This window comes from Numida meleagris, chromosome 1 (assembly GCF_002078875.1).
Source record: "Numida meleagris isolate 19003 breed g44 Domestic line chromosome 1, NumMel1.0, whole genome shotgun sequence".
Classification (NCBI taxonomy): Eukaryota; Metazoa; Chordata; class Aves; order Galliformes; family Numididae; genus Numida; species Numida meleagris.
The window spans coordinates 96,575,764-96,593,871 of record NC_034409.1 but is presented as its reverse complement, the minus strand read 5'-3'; the positions used below and the strand labels follow the sequence as shown (position 1 = coordinate 96,593,871).

General features: G+C 36.9%; 1 protein-coding gene across 2 annotated transcripts in view; it reads right to left on the bottom strand.

The window, feature by feature from the left end:
- Positions 7,297-18,108, bottom strand: part of USP25 (ubiquitin specific peptidase 25) — a 92,603-nt gene continuing 81,791 nt past the window's right edge. For both annotated transcript variants that reach the window (XM_021403404.1, XM_021403397.1), the window contains 6 exons: positions 17,460-17,638; positions 16,533-16,611; positions 14,575-14,654; positions 9,705-9,828; positions 8,828-9,023; positions 7,297-8,340 (listed from right to left, as the gene is read on the bottom strand). In XM_021403404.1, the coding sequence (XP_021259079.1) occupies positions 8,168-8,340; positions 8,828-9,023; positions 9,705-9,828; positions 14,575-14,654; positions 16,533-16,611; positions 17,460-17,638 (831 nt within the window). In that variant the 3' untranslated portion in view covers positions 7,297-8,167. The remainder of the gene's footprint in view (positions 8,341-8,827; positions 9,024-9,704; positions 9,829-14,574; positions 14,655-16,532; positions 16,612-17,459; positions 17,639-18,108) is intronic.

Below are 18,108 nucleotides of genomic sequence, written 5' to 3'. Positions count from 1 at the left end.
ACATACCCGAGGCCTTAGCAGACTGCGTTCCCTGAGAAAACACATCATCGCTGGAGTTTCTGACACGGCTGCTGATACACGGGGCCGTCTGGAACACACAACAGCATAACCATGATGGGCATTACAACCAACCAACCCAGAGAAAACCAGCCAGCACCATAAAATCTTCAGCACAGAAGCACTGTAAATAATACATACATTTTATCCACTTAGAGAAGGAAAGCTATCCAAATGAATGCATTCATTTTAAATGACTTGCTAAATAGGTCAGCCGAAAAGCTCAACAGGAATGCGCCATTAAAATACATTACAGACAGACCTTCACTGAGCACTGCGGTGAAGCCTCCCAGATTTCTAGTGCAGGGAAACAGACAATGTAAGAAACTTTCTGAATACTACAATACGGTATGTAAGAGTTGGGTCAAAACTGAGCAAACGGGGAACTTCAGGTAAGTTGAACTGGACTCCTTGCTGTCAGGCTGTTGCCATGTAAGGTATTCCAAAAAATCAAATGTTTCAGTTTCACAGATCTGTCTTCATCTGCAGTCTGTCTTATGCCAGTTAACAAAAGTGTTCATCTTCCTCTGGTGTAAAAAACCCACCTCAGTGCTGAAACGTAACTCGGGGACTTAGCACACAGAAATAGCTTCTTGTATGCAACCCGGTAATCCCAGACAACTCTTCTGTCAGCACTGTTGGGCCATTTGCTACTGCTCTGGAGAACCACAAAGGACTGCAAGGCAGCATACTGTGCTGGTATCAAAGCACTACTGCAAGTCCAACTGCCAGAGGTTGTGCAGGGAGCACAGACCACCCAAAGCCCTATCTCCCATTACAGCCCCATGGCTCTGCCTGAGAAGGCTGTAAGACTGCAAGCTGATGGTTTATTCCAGAGAAGTTTTTGTGGAATCCTGACACAGGTTTCTTGTTACTGGGAACTACTTTGCAGGGGAAGCACTACTAGTGAAGGGAGGAGGAGTCATGTCACTTCATCACTGAACTGAAATATAAGCAATAACTGATGGAATCTGAAAATTCTATAAAATTTGAAGGAAAGACATACATTGCCATGAGTCATTCAGAACTACAGCATAGCTGAGATTACGCAGTGAGCGCAGGTTCAACATAGCATCCTCTGCTTCAGGAAGAACGAACATCATTTATCTGCCAGGATTGTGCCTACTTCTCCAGCCCACCAGCCCTGGAGTTACCATCCTGCTGGTGATGCAGAAGAGAGGGGATGGATGACCTATGTCGGTTACTCATCGGAAAGAGGAGGCTCCTCCCAGCTATCAGTACCATTCCCACCTCCTGAAATGGCATGCCTGACTCCTTCAGACTCCCGTCCAAGACATGCCCGCTTCCTCTCCCTCTCCTACAGAAGGGAGCCCTACTGTTACTCCTCTCATTGCAAAACCCAGTTTTGTCTACTTTGCTGATGCCTTGAGTCTTGATCAAGAAGAAGGAACGTAGCAGCCTTTACTCCCTCTCACCCTGCAGAAATCCTGATGGAATATGAATATCTCTCTCTGTTCACAAATCTGAGTGTTTTTGTAGGTGTTAACACCTCTAATTTGTTTACTGAAGTGCTGAGATGAAACTCCATAATACTTTCACCCTAGAAAGATATTTTAGACTACAGTAGTTGGGAGCCTTTGCCATTTACTCACAGTCCAGCACTTCCTTTTAGACATTCTTTATACAGCACCCTGTTACAGAAGGCTTGTAAACAGTATTTATAACAATTAGCACACAATTTAAAACCAATCTGTTCACTCTTAATTGCAGAAATTAAAAAAAAAAAGATTAGCTTAAAACTGGCTATATTACAAGCTTCTTTTAGTGATAACTTTTAGTGATAACCATTCTTTGGTTGTTGCCTTGGACAGAACTCTCTTGAAACATTCCACCAAGTTTTCTCCCCCCAAAAAGAGAAAGATTATAGTCTGCCCACTGCTTTGTTTCAGAAGTGTTTTGGTTGGAGGGAGGGGAAGTAGTTATCCAGCTAGTATGATGGAGATAAATGCAAAGTATTACAATTTTACTGTACTTCAATAGATAATCGCCATCTGAACTCATTATACTTTTTTGCTTATAAACAAGAACTGACATCATCTATATAAAAAACAAGCCTCACTAAAGCAAACATATATAAAGATAAATACTTAAATCAGTATAGAGCAGATAAAAGTACATCATAAATATCTTTGAGTCAGTATTTTTAATTGTATGCCTACTTCATGACAGAAGACAGAAGAATAAACATGTTATCTATGCAATCTATCCTTCCTAAGGGATTAAAGCCAGTTTAAACATTTGTTAGTTTTTACCTAGTGATTTCAATTTTCTTAGCAAAATTGCTAAGCTTTCCAAAGTTTGTTAGGCACTGTGTCAAGGGAAAAAATTATTTAGTTTTACTTTGTAACTAATCAAAAAAAACATTATGGTTCTTCTCCATCAACTACGATAAGCATAGAATTAGGTCCATCACTTTCCATTTCACTTAAACAAATTTACAGAGCATAAAGCTCTAAAGTCTTTTAAGAAACTTAAAAGCACAGATAATGATGACAAAAAAAAAAATCAGTACTATTTTACTTGCTCAGTGCAAAGCATTTGAATAAGTGGACTACACCAGACCAAAAAAGAAAAAAAAAGTAGGGATGAAGACTTCTTTGCATAGCACAAACTCTTGTATGAAAAGCATATTAAGGATTCCATCCAACAGATGGTCAGTGAAGTGGAAAATTGTCTGCATCATCTGTTGAAATACCAACAACCACAAAATTTAAAGCTCCATTGGCTGAAAGTGAACATGCATCTGTGCTTATATAATGCCAGATCTTAACCTCACATTCAAAGGTTTTGAAGACAATAAATTCCCTTTCAGAAATTCCAGGGGAGCTGTATGTATACCAAAGCAGAAATTACTTGTTAAATGTAGACTGTCAGCATGGAAAGGAGGAAATAAGACTTTTGACCATCCAAACTCAACTTGGCCTACTCACAACAGTATTCTCTCTCTCAACGAATGGGGACTTTATTATATTATTTGGGGGAAAGGTTTATTTTCTTTCCTTTTCTTTCCTTTTTCTTTTTTCTTTTTTTTTTGTAAACCATCTGCTTCATGAGATGCAACACTTAAAAATATTTCTGAACAAAACAGCTTCATAAGTAGATTACAAGAATAAATTATGTTAGGCTATTAAAATGTACAAGATATCCAGTTTCACAGATCAGTTTCTCTCAAAAACTTAACTCTCCAACCTCTTTGCTGAGAAAACATGAGTTTTTTTCAAATTGCATATTCAACTCTGAATTATTTTGCTTTGAACTTAGAAACATTGTTTTAGCCTAACCCATATAAAAGTTTATTATGTTTATGTAGTAATTCCTTCAATCTTATAATTCTTTATCAAAAGAAAAAGAAGGCAAAACACAAAACACACACATTTTTCAAGTCCTTAGTCCACAGATCAATTACAAGTTTCTCTGTCACCTATTAAGTTCATAGACAAAATGCAACCTTTGTTCCTTGAAGGAAATCAACAGAATTGTTTCCCTCCCTGTTGACTGCGTACACATGAAATATAAATGGGTTCAGAAAAAATTAATACAGTTAACAAGAATCTCCCAGAGGGATCGGAAATACGTGGATACTGAACACATATGAGGTAGGGAATATACAGGCAAAAGCCAGTAGAGCAAGAGACAGCATCTTTTTTGCCAGAGTTTATGTTTGACTGCAATTTAAGCATTCTAGACAAAGCAAAGGGATCAAATTACTCAATGCCAGGCATAGCCTCTGCAATCTTCATAAACCTAGAGCAGAGTACACCTTGCACTTCTAAAACATCAGCTACCAGACAGCGTGTGTCTGGACTGTGGTATTTCAGCCTCAGATCCTGCCCATGCAGACACACCAGAATGGTTCCAAGGAAAGTACTCCAGTACCTGTAGATGAAAAGTTACACTGATATGGAGATGGGAACAGAACAACATTGTTCCATACCACAAGTTCTACCTGGAAATGAAGGCAAATTAGGAGTTAAAATGGAGCAACAGGGCAGGAGAAACAAATAAGTAAGAATGAAGGCAAAACCTTTATTTGAGAGACACCTCAATTAAACATAAAGGGAAAGATGAAGGATGACCTTCATCCATAACAGTCATGATGACTCCAAGCAAGCTGTTAACATTATCCTAATTAAAAAAAAAAAAAAAAAAAAAAGCCTGTCTCATTACAGAATTCCTGGCCAGTGAGAGGGGTACTTGAGTTCATCCTAACCACCAGAAGGCAAGTCCAGCTGTACTCTCAAAGTGCTGTCTCAAGCTGTTTCTGAGAAGTGCATCTTTCTGCAACTTACAGTGAAGATGTGAAATCCGCAATGGAGAAAAGTTTCTAATCAAGTCCAAGATTGCAAAAGGACGACCGTAAAGTTGAAGCATACATGTATGGTTGGAGACAGAAAAAAAATGCAGATGTTTACAAAAGTGTTTTTGGCATGGCTCTTGTAAGAATCAAAATTGCAACAGAAGAGCAGAGCCATGCAGCAAGGTTCTCCTGATGGAAACTCAATTAAATCTATACCGACACTGTTGGTTTGCCTACCAGTTGAGATGATCCTTATAGATCAGAGTGTTTTCAGTTAAAAGCTTATCCATTAAGCCTTGGATTTCCAAAGATCTTCAGGGACGTGGGACATAATACATAAAGGAAAACAGGGCATCAATCACAGGAAAAACAATTTTGTCTTGTCTGAAGGAATGTGCATTTTGCTAAAAGACCTCTTCGAATAAGAGCTTTACATATCAGCAATAATCTCCACTCCAAAAGCAACGCCATGTATGATATCCTCTTTTCTTGCATCATTCTAGACAAAAAGAGGATATATTTTTAAAAGTACATAATTTGAAAAATTATGCATGCATTAGTTGATTTATTATATACTTAGTGTTGGAGTTTTTCATCAACATTCCTAACCTGTGATTATATAATGCCTCCCACAGACACTTGGACTCACTGTATTTTTAGAAAAAGAAACAAAATTAAGACTATGAACCACCACCATGATCCTTCTTAACAGACTTTTGCTGGACACTCTCAGCTTGTTTCCTGTGTGCTACTGTTTATCCCAGCTACTTTTCTGGAGCAGCAGTTTTCACATGCATGCTAGAGGTAAATCCATCTTATTACTAAGAATAATCTAGAAGATACTTAGGTATAATACAGACTTCATGGTTTCAGTTTTGTTTGGTTTTTAATGCTTGAATGTGAAACGTGCTTCTCGCGATGCACATACTCTCCATGCTTTCTATAGCAAATCTGTTGACTGTATCAGCCATTAACCACAGTTAAAGTACAGACTGTCTAGAAAGCCATGATGACTCAGTAATGAATTTTCAGTATAGAACCCTGTATCTGTTGCGATTTCAAGATGATCATTTCTAACAATTACAAATTCACTCCACCAATCCTCTTCACGTGTTCAGACTAATCCTCCTGCTGCTCATGGTCTGCTAGGCTGAAGCTGACGCATCTGCAATAAGAGCTTTAACTAGAAATTACAGGATTCCTGACAATACCAAAATATTAGTGAAAGTAAAGCAGTATGATAAGCACCTAAAAAAAAAATCACGATGAAAAAAAAAAGCACATAACTGAAAGACTGTAGCACTGTGCCTTTGGGGGTCCTCCACTGTATGAAGCAAGATACAGAAAAAATACCCTTGCATTTAATACCTGGTGCAGGTGATTCAGTAAATGAGCGTCGTGTAAATTCCCCTATGAATTGAAAAGGCCCAATAAAAATCTCACGTGCTCCATTCTGAAGACAAAAATTCTATATATTAGGGAGCCAAATTAATTGCACGCATTACTACCCTACAGTCGCTTGCATAGGTTTTGTGCTAGCCATGGCAAATACTGGCTGTATTACTACAGTGAGATAAGTAAGCTTTTAAAGACAAAACAGTGCCTTAATGACTTCACTGATGGTTTAGATTCATATACAATACCCCAAAGATATTAAAATAGTAAATATAATAGTAAATAGTAAAATATGTATATATTATACATATTTATTTACTTCCGCTCTACTGGACAAACCTTTTCAGCTCTAATCAAAATTAAAGTCATACTCTAAAAAACTGAAAAAAAAAAACCCTAACAAAATAATAAAAATCTTGACCTTGTTTATGCCCTTGTAACTTAAATATCTTAGATATTCTTCACAAGTGAAATATTTGCTTCCTGTTTTTACCTTAGAAAGAGTGCTTCTCCTATTTTTGTCATAGAAGATTACATAGATGCTGTGGTTAACTGTCTCCTTCAGGCTTAGAGAGGAGCTTTCCTTAAAAGCTTTCACAAACATTCAAATTCAAAAGCTGTTAGCAATAAAGAAATAAAAGTCCTCTTTCACTTTTAGTTGATTTTACCATTATTTTAAAAGGCAAAGGACAAATTTAAATGTTCACTGTGTATTTAAAAGATACACAATGCTAAGAAGGCACATTATTCAGATTCAAATGAAAGTGCAATGGATACAAAATGTGAAACCCTTTAAAATGCATCTTCAACATTTTCATAAATGCATCATAAGATGCAGATTGACAATTATGAAGCACTTCAGTATTGAAAAACAAGAGGACAACACTCCTGAAAAAAACCCTTTAAAGTCAAGCCCACATTCTATTTACTATATATTACAATCCAGTGTTTTCTCCAGAGTGAGTAATTTTTAAGACAGAACCTAGCCTTTACTTGAATGTGAGTTGCCTACATTTATTCCCATTACACTTCTAGGTGGTCTGAACTCAATCAATCCTTCCTCCTTCCCTCTTCCCTCTGTTATTTTGTTAGCAGAAATTAGAATGCTCTCCACTAGAAAGCTTGCCATGAGAAGTTCAGTGCCGCTCCAATAAAGCCAACAAGCAAACATTCACATATTTTACTGTTCTAACAAAAAATGTTCTCTATAAAGACTAAGAATCAAAATAGTGTCAGGTAACAGGATTAATTAAGGGCACATTAAATTTCTTTCTCCACAAAATAAATAAAATTCTTCATTTAAACTGGACAGAATTTCAGTTCTACAAAACAAGCCCTGTAGATCTTTTCTTTCACTTCCAACCAAAGTTTAATTAGCACACACATAAGATTTCTGAGATACTTTGTTGCAACAATAGCAACACATTTCAAGTAAGGAATTAGTTAAGGTTTTATTTCTGGTCACTTATATAACTAAAATACCAGTTAAAAAAAAAGCCTCTAATTAACCCTAAAGATGCACAAAGTCCACTTTTTCAAAATCTTTATTTCCTCTACTCAAATCAACTCCTAAAAGTTTGCTCATAGATTGTAATATACTTCTAATGAAAATATATATAAAGTTTTTTCTAAGAATAGAAGGAAGGTACCATTATTGTTTTGCTTCCGAAACCAGTCCTTGTCATCAGAATATATGTGACATAGCCACACACACACACAAAAAAAGTGTTCAGGTGCAGTATCATAAAGATCAGAAAAGTATATACAAAAAAACCCCAACCAACAGTGTATAATACTGCGACGGTTTTCCAGTATATTCACATACAGTAACCTCTGACTACCTCCATCTAACTGTCCATAAATCCTGAAGAATCTTGTCTATAAAACTGAGTTACCCCTCAATATACTGTATCTCTCCTAAAAATACCCATATTTTACACTAATATACAAGGTATCTGCTTGCAAACACAGAAGTAGCCATAAATAAAACTTTATTCTTTCATTTCATTTACAAGCTACCAAGTACCATGTATTTACACAGCACTGGACACTTAAAGTAGTTGCAGTCACAAAATGATCCAGACAGCTGTTCATAAAGTAAAGGATCTTAAGATAAAAGCAAAGTAATACTGTAACAGAGAAGTGGCAAAAAAGCAGTTTTGCCGTAATTATCAGACTTGCAAGTTGCGTCAATTCTGGTTGAAACGACTGAGCGCCATGCGATTCTCAGCTTTAACTGTCTGCAGTCTGGCTAAAGTTTGTACAGTCATTTCTCTTTTGCAGTTATTAAAATAAAAAAGTTAAAAACTATAGCAGCAACAAGCAAACCCTGTGACAGGAAGGCAAGGTTTAAGAACTAAAAAAGTTTATACAATGTGCTCGGGAAGGTTGCAGAATTTATCTTCCATCGGCTGGAGTTCGACTGAGTGACAACATGATTCGGGCATATCTTTCACACAGTTCATGTGTGGAGTAGGAGGGTAACTTTGGCGGGTCATTGAAACCTTTAATCTCTGTAGAACAATCTAGTAGTTTTGGCAGGAAATCTGTCAGCTTTTCTTGCAAGTTAGCTGCAAATGAAAGAAAAAAACACAACCATAAGCTTTTACGTCTGCAGGTACAGTTTTCCTCCTTCTGCCCCAAACTGACTCTTTTTCTTTTTTCTTTTTTTTTTTTTTTCACTGGGATGGGAGCATGAAGAGTTTCACTTGGAATAATGCACTTTCTTCAGTGACTACTGAAGGACATACTGGTTCCTAGGAAGATGTTAACATAAATGCCCCTTCAAAGTGTCTATCAACATGAACATTTTCCTTTTGGAAAAAAGAAGTTTTCCTTTAAGGTCATCATTACATATGGAAAATATTGCAGAACTCCAATATTAAAAAACTGCTGTTCATTTAAATGTGTACGGTATTATTCAAAAGTCAAGGTAATTCAAAATATGTTACCAAAGCACAAAAGATAGAGGCTCTATTCAAGACACAAACCAAAACATTTTAAAAAACAATAAAAATCAGGAGTGCGTGAGAGCCTTATACTTTAATAAATACTTACGTTCCATTTCTTGTCCAAGATAGGAGCACCAACGATTTCTCATATCTTCCACAGCAACAATATCTTTCTCTTCCATTTCATCCACCAGTAGTAATGGCAAACACGGGACAATAAGCTCATTCATGATGATCAGGCCATTATTTACTTCCTGATCATCTCCTGATTCAAACAGTGCTGCAGCATGTTCATTTAGTTTCTTCACATACCACCACAAAAAAGAAACTCTTTAAGTACACAGCATTTCACATTTTACCATTCAGTTTTTGCTTGCCTTATGGCAAATTTGCAATAACAATTGAGCTTTAACATTCACAGCAATCATACATACACTCTATTAAACCATTTGATCTTGTACTATTCCTTCACCACACACCTTCACCACTTCAGTTGATATCTGCCAGCTCAACCTTTGCAGCTGCTCCTTTTCAAGACTGAGGTCCTACCACCTGCTCTTGCCTTTTCTCACTATTGCTAAAAAACAGGTGACACAATCAAGGAAAAAACCTCACCTTCTGCTGATACCTTTTTCTGCTGATACCTTTTTCTAAACATTTGTGTCCCTGTCCAACTGCAGTAACATTGCGAGTTCACCCACCAATACTGTTGCTGTTCACCCACTGCTGCTTCTACCTAGCCCAGACGCAATGGCAGTGAGCACACAACTTACAATGATAAAGAAACTGATTACTTAAACACATCTTTATTCTCACTACATCCGTTTCTTCCTCTCACTTTTTTCTTACTGAAATCTTTGTAATTTTTTATGAAAGTTTTTTGGTTTTTTGTTTTTTTAAAAAATATGGCAACATGGTCTGAAAGTTTTGTTAAAGCTATGTGGCAGGTTCAACTTTTGCAGTATATTTCACCCTTCACTTACTAGCAAACATTCTCGTCTGTAGTGAGATATCAGCTCTTCATCATGCCCTCTGTATGGGCCTTTGGACAAGAGTTCTTTGTTATTCTGGTAAGCATAGATAAGGTAGAGCAAGGCTTCCATATAGCTAAAGCAAAGTAAAGAAACAGAGTTGTTAGATCAAATCCAGATAACACCTATTTCAAGTTAACTACTGTGTTCTTCAGAGGATATGTAACTTCACTTACTTGTTTGACTGTAAATCCAACCCTCCCCATCCATCTCTTCATAATGTTGCTTTTTCTACCACATATTTTCTTCTTTTGTATACATTAGAACAATGTATTTTATTATCGGGCTAGATGACTTGCACATGAAGCCTGATCCAAAGCTCACTGAAATAAATCTATATTGTTTCACCCGCTTCAAAAATGGCTTTGGATTAACATTGAATATACATAAAAACTTAATTTTTTCCTGCATGTATTTATGTCACATTAGAATTGATCTTCTATTGCCATTACCTTGATAGCATTCTATGCCTGAGCAATAAAAATTAATCTAAAAAATAAACTGTGAACTTTTAGCCTCACTAAGTTTTTTTCTGGAATACTGAAGTCTAAAGTGATGGAAGATGCCACAAGAGCATTTCAAAATCAGAAGTATCAGCACTCTATTAGCACTTCTCTCTTTAATCTAAATGCAGATAATAAATACATGCCTAATTGGTAAAGGATGAGTAAAAGATGACCTAAGAACCTAACAGATAATAATCAACAGAGATCTCATCATGCCCCAATTAATCATCTCCCGTCACGCTGCTGCATACTATTTCCAGCAAACACCTTAAACTGTTAATTCTCTGACTTGCAGAAACCCAGTTATGACAGACAGCCACTGAAAGCAGTTCAGGCAACTATCTTACAAACAAGCAGTTAGATGTCTCGTTTTTATTCAAACAACTAGAAAAATCTAGGGAGATAAATTTTCTAATGGAGTATTAGAAGACAGTATATTATACACTCCAAGTGAGAACAGAAGGTCAAGGTTAGGGCTTAAACTACCAAAACATCAAACTACTAAAAGTGGCTAAAAATTATGTGTGAGCACACAGAGCACAAGATACATGAAAAATACATGTCAGAATTTTCCAAAGTAGGCAAACTCAAGACTTACAGTAAGGCCTCCCAACAAGACAACATAAAAAGAAGGGAAAAGGTTACTTTAAATAGCAATGTTTGCTTAAAGCTTTACTTTCAAATACCACTATTTTTTCTTGTAATCCTAACTATTTCCTACTTGAGTAATATATGATGTATGCACAATCGCTACTCTCTGCCTTTTTGTCTTCAAAATGAAGAACTGTTTTCATTAAAGCAAGAAGTCCTATAGCCCTCAAGTCTATTTCTGCTCATGAAATCTCTCCAAGCCACTAACCAACGCAACTGACTAAATGGCAGAAAAGTTAATATAGGAAGATAGTGAAAAACATGACTGCAAGAAACTGGGATTGATGGATACAAAGCCAGAGGAGCTGGATCTTCTATTCCTTTTCATTCTTGGTTCAGTTATTTGTGGATCTGCAGGTTGAATTAACAGTGTCAACAACTCAGTTGATCCAAATTAAAAACTTGCACCTGGCAGCAGCCTTATTCCCAGATCCTCTTTTCCTGCTCTGTCTGGGAGTTGTGTAATCCTTACCTGAACCAGCAATAGTGCTACCTCACAGGAAGGTTGGGCATTTTTCATCATTATTTTTGTAAAGCCAAGCTCAAATATCTTATATATCTTGAGAGTCCCAGGAATATTACTTAAACTTAAATTAAGCTAACAGATGCTAGCTTTTCACACATGAACTGCATTTAAGTTCCAGTTTTTTAAGTCTGAACTTAAAATCTCTCACAGAATTATGGAGCTCACTGGGTCTAGAGTCTGGAAAGTACAGGTATGTATAAATAAAATTTTAACACAGCTTACAAAAAAAAAAATGTGTCAAAGCTGAAAAATCATGCTATTTCCAAAAAAATCAGAATCCAACTGCTAAGGTGTAGAGTTTGTTTACTTTTCAGTCACTACCACAAGAAGAAGCTACAAGCAAAAGCCTTGCCAAGGTTCTTTAGTTGACTACATTCACCTCACCCACAGCAGTTTCCTACTCAATAGTACAGTCAGAGAAGGTATGCCTCAAAGACCCTTTAATTCTTTACCTGCAGTGAAAAGGCCTTGTCAACCACCATAAAGGATCATGAGTGAACTCTGAAGGTAGGCATGACTCATAAGTCATGCGTACTTTCAGCAAAAAACTTGAGCAAAAAAACCATTCCAGGTAATTTTCAGAAATATTGAGAAACTGTTGTTTCCTTTGCCTTCAAAGTGCAGTCTTCCATGCCCAGCACTCCAGTACCAATTCCTCTAAAAGTAAGCTATTAGCATGGAAGAAGGAAAAGGTAAAAACATTTTTAATGTTTGTTTTGTGTTTGCTCAGCATAGCACTATTAAGAAAATCAGATTCCCTGAGTAAAGGGCAGTTTTTTGCTCAATCTAGAGACCTACTGCTAAAAGGCATTAATTAGTGACTTTTCAAATAAGAAAAGTTTGTCAATTTAGGGAGATGGGTTTCTAGGAAAAAAAAACAAAACCTCAAAACAGTCCCGTTACTGAAGGTCATCTTTCAATTACGAAAGTCTATATTTTCATAAATATTTAAAGCTACATTTTATGATTCACAGTTAAAGGAAGACTGAAGGAAAATCAGAAGAGTTTATCAGTTCAGTCTCATTTTCAGAATATGGACAATAGCACTGCCCTCTAAGAGTATAACAAGTTGTAAACATCAGTAATTACCTCAGGCATTTGGGAACCTGTAATAGGAGTGTAATTTTGATAGACACCTTTAAAGTCAGTCAGTGGATACCTGATCCTCACCCATCCTTTAAAGCACATTTACCTCTAATCCTAGTGTCTTTGTATTAAATACTCCTTGAATTATTTATGAAATTGCATTTACTGCCAAAGGAAATGAACACTACAATTCCTGGATGTTAGATGAGTCTGATAATATCGTATTTTTTCACATTTCTGACCAACATCAGAGTGTACAACTGGTCATTATAGTCTTGTTTTCTAACTGGGTCACTCAAATTTTTCAAATCAACTTATAAACAAGAGAGCCATAACAAAAATACTGTTCAGCACAAACAGAAACCTGTTTATGGTTTCTGTTTGTTTCCCTCCCGCTGGCCCAAGTAGAATATATTACGGTAAGAAGTGGAACAGTGAAAACACTGCAATTTTGTGGCCAAAGCTGTCATCCTGGAGTGCCAGTGTTAAGGAACCTGAAGAACTTCATGCTTGGAGCATGCACAATGGCCAGGAGAAACAGGATTCCTACACACCACACTGACGTCTTTTTTTTCCCCTTTAAGGGATCCAACAATACCAGACTGTTTTTTTTTTTTTTTTCAATTAAGCCAGGCAATCTTCTGACCAACTTTTGTATACAAACTGTTTAATACTAACAGAGTAGGATGTGCCAATTTAGATTATTAGTAAATGTACTAACATTTACTAATACAGTGTAGCAAACCAAAATTATGGGCTCTTTGTGTTAACCACTACATAAACACATTGTTTGTTACAGAAATAAGTACGTTATTATCATTTTGTTAGAGCCTTTTTTCTTTGGAAACATACAAGACAAGAAAGAGAAATATGAAGCAATTTGCTACACAACAGACAGACAAGAAACTAAGTTTGGCATATAGATAACACAGAATGGCTCGGGTTGGAAGGGACCTCAAAGATCATCTAGTTCCAATCCCTATACCAAGGGCAGGGCTGCCACCCACCAGCTCAGGCTGCCCGGGGCCCCATCCAACCTGGCCTTGAGCGCCTCCAGAGATGCGGCATCCACAGCCTTTCCAGGCAGTCTCAGTGCCTCAGCACCCTCTAAGTAAAATTTCCTCCTAACATCTAATCTTCTTCTAGTTTAAAACCATTCCTCCTTGTCCTGTCACGATCCCCTCACATAAAAAGTCAGCCTCCCTCCTTTTTATAAGCCCAAATAATTACTGAAAGGCCACAACGAAGTCTTCACAGAGCCTTCTGTTCTCCAGGCCAAACAAGCCCAGCTTTCTCAGCCCTTCTTCACAGAGGTGCTCCAGCCCTTTTCTCATCTTCATAGCCCTCCTCTGGACCCACTCCAGCAGCTCCATGTCTTTCTTGTGCTGGGGGCCCTAGGCCTGGATGCAGTACTCCAGATGAGGCCTTACAAGGGCAGAATATATGGGGACAATCATCACCCTTTCCCTGCTGGCCACTCCTCCTTTGATGCAACCCAAGATACGGTTGGCCTTCTGAGCTGCAAGCACACTCTACTTACTCACGTCAAACTTTTCATCCACCAGAACCCCCCAGGTCTACTCTGCATGGCTGTTTTCCACGTGTTTCAATCTGTACACTTATCTGGGATTGCATCAACTGAGGTGCGGCACCTTTCACTTGGACTTGTTGAGCCTCATTAGGTTCATGTGGGCTCACTTCTCGAGCTTATCCAGGTCCACATACATGTGCACATACGGTACAAGAGAAGAAAGATGTCTGAGGAATACACAGACCATTCAGAGTAGGAGAGAAGGAGAAATACAAGTGCTTGTGGGCCACTGAAAAGAGTTTGTGGCTTGATAAGGGAAGAAGAAATGGAGATTGAAAGTAGGAAGTTGTAGGAAACTGATCAAGATGTGAGACTGAAGAAATTAATGAACTGAATAGATTTTAAATACACTGAAGAACACATTAAACAGTTCTTAATTTTAATAAAAACTTTTTACTTTATCAATGTTACATTTTGCCTTCAAATCACTCTATCACATTTGAGTTCTATACTACCACTTACCTCTTTTTTTGGAAAAACTCCAATCCTACCATGAGAAACATGGTTGTTTCCCTGAAATTTCTATAGTCTTGATGCCATCTCTGCATATAAGAAAGGGTATATAGAATTTCATCCACAAACATGAAATACAAATATTTTATACACTTAGTGCTGAATACTCACAGTAAGTGATAAGGACTCCTATTAAGTTTGTATGTGGGAAAAGTCAGTCTGAATCCCCCCTCCCTCATTAAAAATAAGATTCTTAAATTCCTACAATATTTCTAGATGAGTTTCAGGTGGGGTTTTTATTAAAAACAAAAAACAAAACACAGGAATGCATTACCATTTGAACTGAAAGGAATAGAAAGGTTTTTTTTGGAGAACCACAGTCAGAATTATGAGATTCACTATTTTTCCCCCCTCCGAAATGGAGAGGCTAATAGACTGTTTTTCTTCTTTTCATTACACACAGCTATTTACTCGGAAAGTGAAAGAAAGCTTTTTTATACACTCAATATTAAGTTTCATTTAAGAAAGAAAAATTGACAAAAACCTGAACACATTCAGTAAGAAGTGACAAAAACCCAAAATGGCTTGTATAGCTTGTTGAGTACTTCAGACTGTGGCGATATTTATGTTGGAGCAAAACACCTATCTCGCTGTATCACCACTTACAGAAAGTGACTACTAATACACTTTACAGGTGACTGCTCTATGAGAAAAGATTGTGTTCTTTGCAGTTGGTTAACCAGATTTTAATCACTCATTAATAGTTAAATAAGGGGCAACATACCACAATACACAGCCATCTACAGATTCAACACAAAAAGCATGAGTAAGGTTCCACGAAATGTCTATCCACTATACTGGACAATCAGTGATATAGTCTTCGGAGTAATCACCAACTATCTGCCTCAGGAACTAAAACGTGGCATGTATCTGTAAGGGAAGAAGACACCTCCCACTCCCTCACTTAAAGCTAAGTCCAGGATTGTTGATTCTACTTGTGCAATGCCTTTCAGAAAACAGTAAGATATTGAGCCTTGCACAGCCTAAAAACACAACACTATGAGAGTTCTTTCCTCCCAGCCATCGAGGGCACATTTTAATGTAGGAACATCTACTGTAGGTTCTAAACCTGGTAAACATAAATGACAAGTAGACATTTTTTGCTGTTGTTTTTCAGAGCAAGATTACTCCCATAGTCCTCCTGAGCAAGATGTTTTGCACCTACATGCATAACAGTGAGGTGTAAGTGGTACACTGGAATCCACTCAGGGTATAAATAAGGCCTTTTCAGAGGCCTTAGTGAACAGTATCACACAGAATTGAAACTCATGTTGTAATGACAGATACAGATTTAGCTTTAAATATGAGATGAAGTATTTTGGTAAAAAGAAGTCAAAATTGTGTAACGTCTGTGATTTACTCCTTTTTTCAAAGTTTTTTTTTTTTTTTAAGTAGCACAGGAGGAAAAATTAAATGCATAACTTGGTAATATATGGTTGTAGCAAATGAAAGAATTTAGTGCTAATAAGAGAATGGGAACGGATGCAAAAAAAGCTGAAGGAAAAACACAAATGTGATCCTGAACCCTGTGGCCCATTTCTCTAGATGTTTAAGGTTAGCCTCAGATCCTTTTCATTCCTTCAACTCAAAGTAGTTTCTGACTAGATAAAGCCAATTGGCTCACATGGTGTTAAATTATGAAATACTGTTAGTGACGTCAAAGCACGTTAGGGAGGAAGGACAGAATCAAACTTGACATGTATCTGTGGCTGAAGTCAAATTTGACCTTGGAATTACAGATGTGAAAAAATGGCTTTAGATCAACTGGTCAAAGCAGCTTTCTTGGAAATAAATAATGTTTCAGGAACTAGTTTCATCTTCTGAGTGTAAGACAGAAAGAAATTTGCTAAGATAAATTCAGCTTATTGGTAAGTTACAGTTTAATTTACAGCATAAGAAATACTGACCTCATATTCCTCCATGTTTACTTCATCTGGCTTTATCATTTCAAGCTTAGCTTGAGCAACCTTCATTATGTTACGGCACCTTATGAAAAGCCACAAGAAATCATGAAAGAAATTTTCAAAGGATATTATCTATACAAAGACAGCAAACTCAAACAGTATAGAGTACAGCCTTATACAAAACAGCATGGAAACGCTGTGGAAGATCTGATTTCTACTATATATTGTATAATCAGCAGAAGGCATACTTTTCAAGTACATGTGATGGACACCTATGCCATTTAAGAATTACTTCCTGTTTTATTTAACTAAACTGCTGTGTTATTCATTTTTTTCTTTCAAATTTGAAGTTCAGATGGCTTGAAGCTCCCCAATGCTTACTTTGCAAAAGTAAGATCAGAGGATTAGAAACAGAGATTTTACAATTGTCAATAAGCAGAAGTCAGACAAACACTCTCTACCCTTCAATTTTTATTTTTTTAATAAGTACATGGAATTTCAAGAATAGGAGACATTGTCTTGCATTCAAATAAATTATTCATCTAGGCTGGTGTCCCACTTTAAGAAATGCCAGGCTTTGTTTTCTACTGGTGGCCTTTAGGCCAGATTTTATGGCCTTACAGTGTCCCAAAAAATAGGTACAGAGAACTGTGTGCAATTGGGAGCAACAGTGAGGATTTCTCCTTACTTCCTACCAATAAAAACTTTACTTCTTGTTTACTCTTTTTATAGAGATTTTTATAAAGATTAGAATTCTTATAAAATTATTCCTCTATGCATTTTATACTTTCAAGTTATTAACTAAAAGATAAAGCCAAATCTACAAACTGTTCTTCTTTCCACTACATGCATATCTGAATATAAAAGTGTGTCTTTACACATCACAGAATGCTCACAAGCACAGGAAGAGAGACATGCTGATCTTATTACCTTTCATCAAAGCTAAGATTGTGATCTCCAAACTGTTCCAGTAACGTTCTCTCAATTATTTTCTTTGGTGCCTGGTTTTGGATGAAGTAAACTATTGCATGACGCAAACGGTAATCACATTCAGGTGGTGGATCTTCCTGGGCTAATTTTAGCAGTCGCGTGTATTCCAATTTAATTGCCTAAATAATTTTAAAAACATACATTATTCTTTCTGGCTTTTCAGTCAGACATTTCAGACACTGGGAACAACTCATGCCCATGGCCCACTGACCACAAAAGAATTTTTAACAATTCCATACCCAACCCCTCTAGTGAGTCTGAACTACAGTAAAAAAAATAAATAGAGAAATGGTAAAGTTACTCCTGTCTCTCCCCAGGTAGGGCTGCCAAAACCCCAAGTGGACCTGCACTTCAAAAGCAATCCCAGTTCTGCAGTATATCACCCTGAGAGGTTTATCCAGTCCCCAAAGAGACTTCTTTAAGCGTGTACTGTCCTAAAGCAGTATAACAGACATTTTACTTAAAGGATTTTTTTAAAATCTCTTAAGATCAAAAAGTACCCCTAATACATAGTTGAAATGCAAATACATAAATAAAACAAATTATATGTAAAGTTTAATGAACGTGTGATTTTGAAAACAGTAAGTCC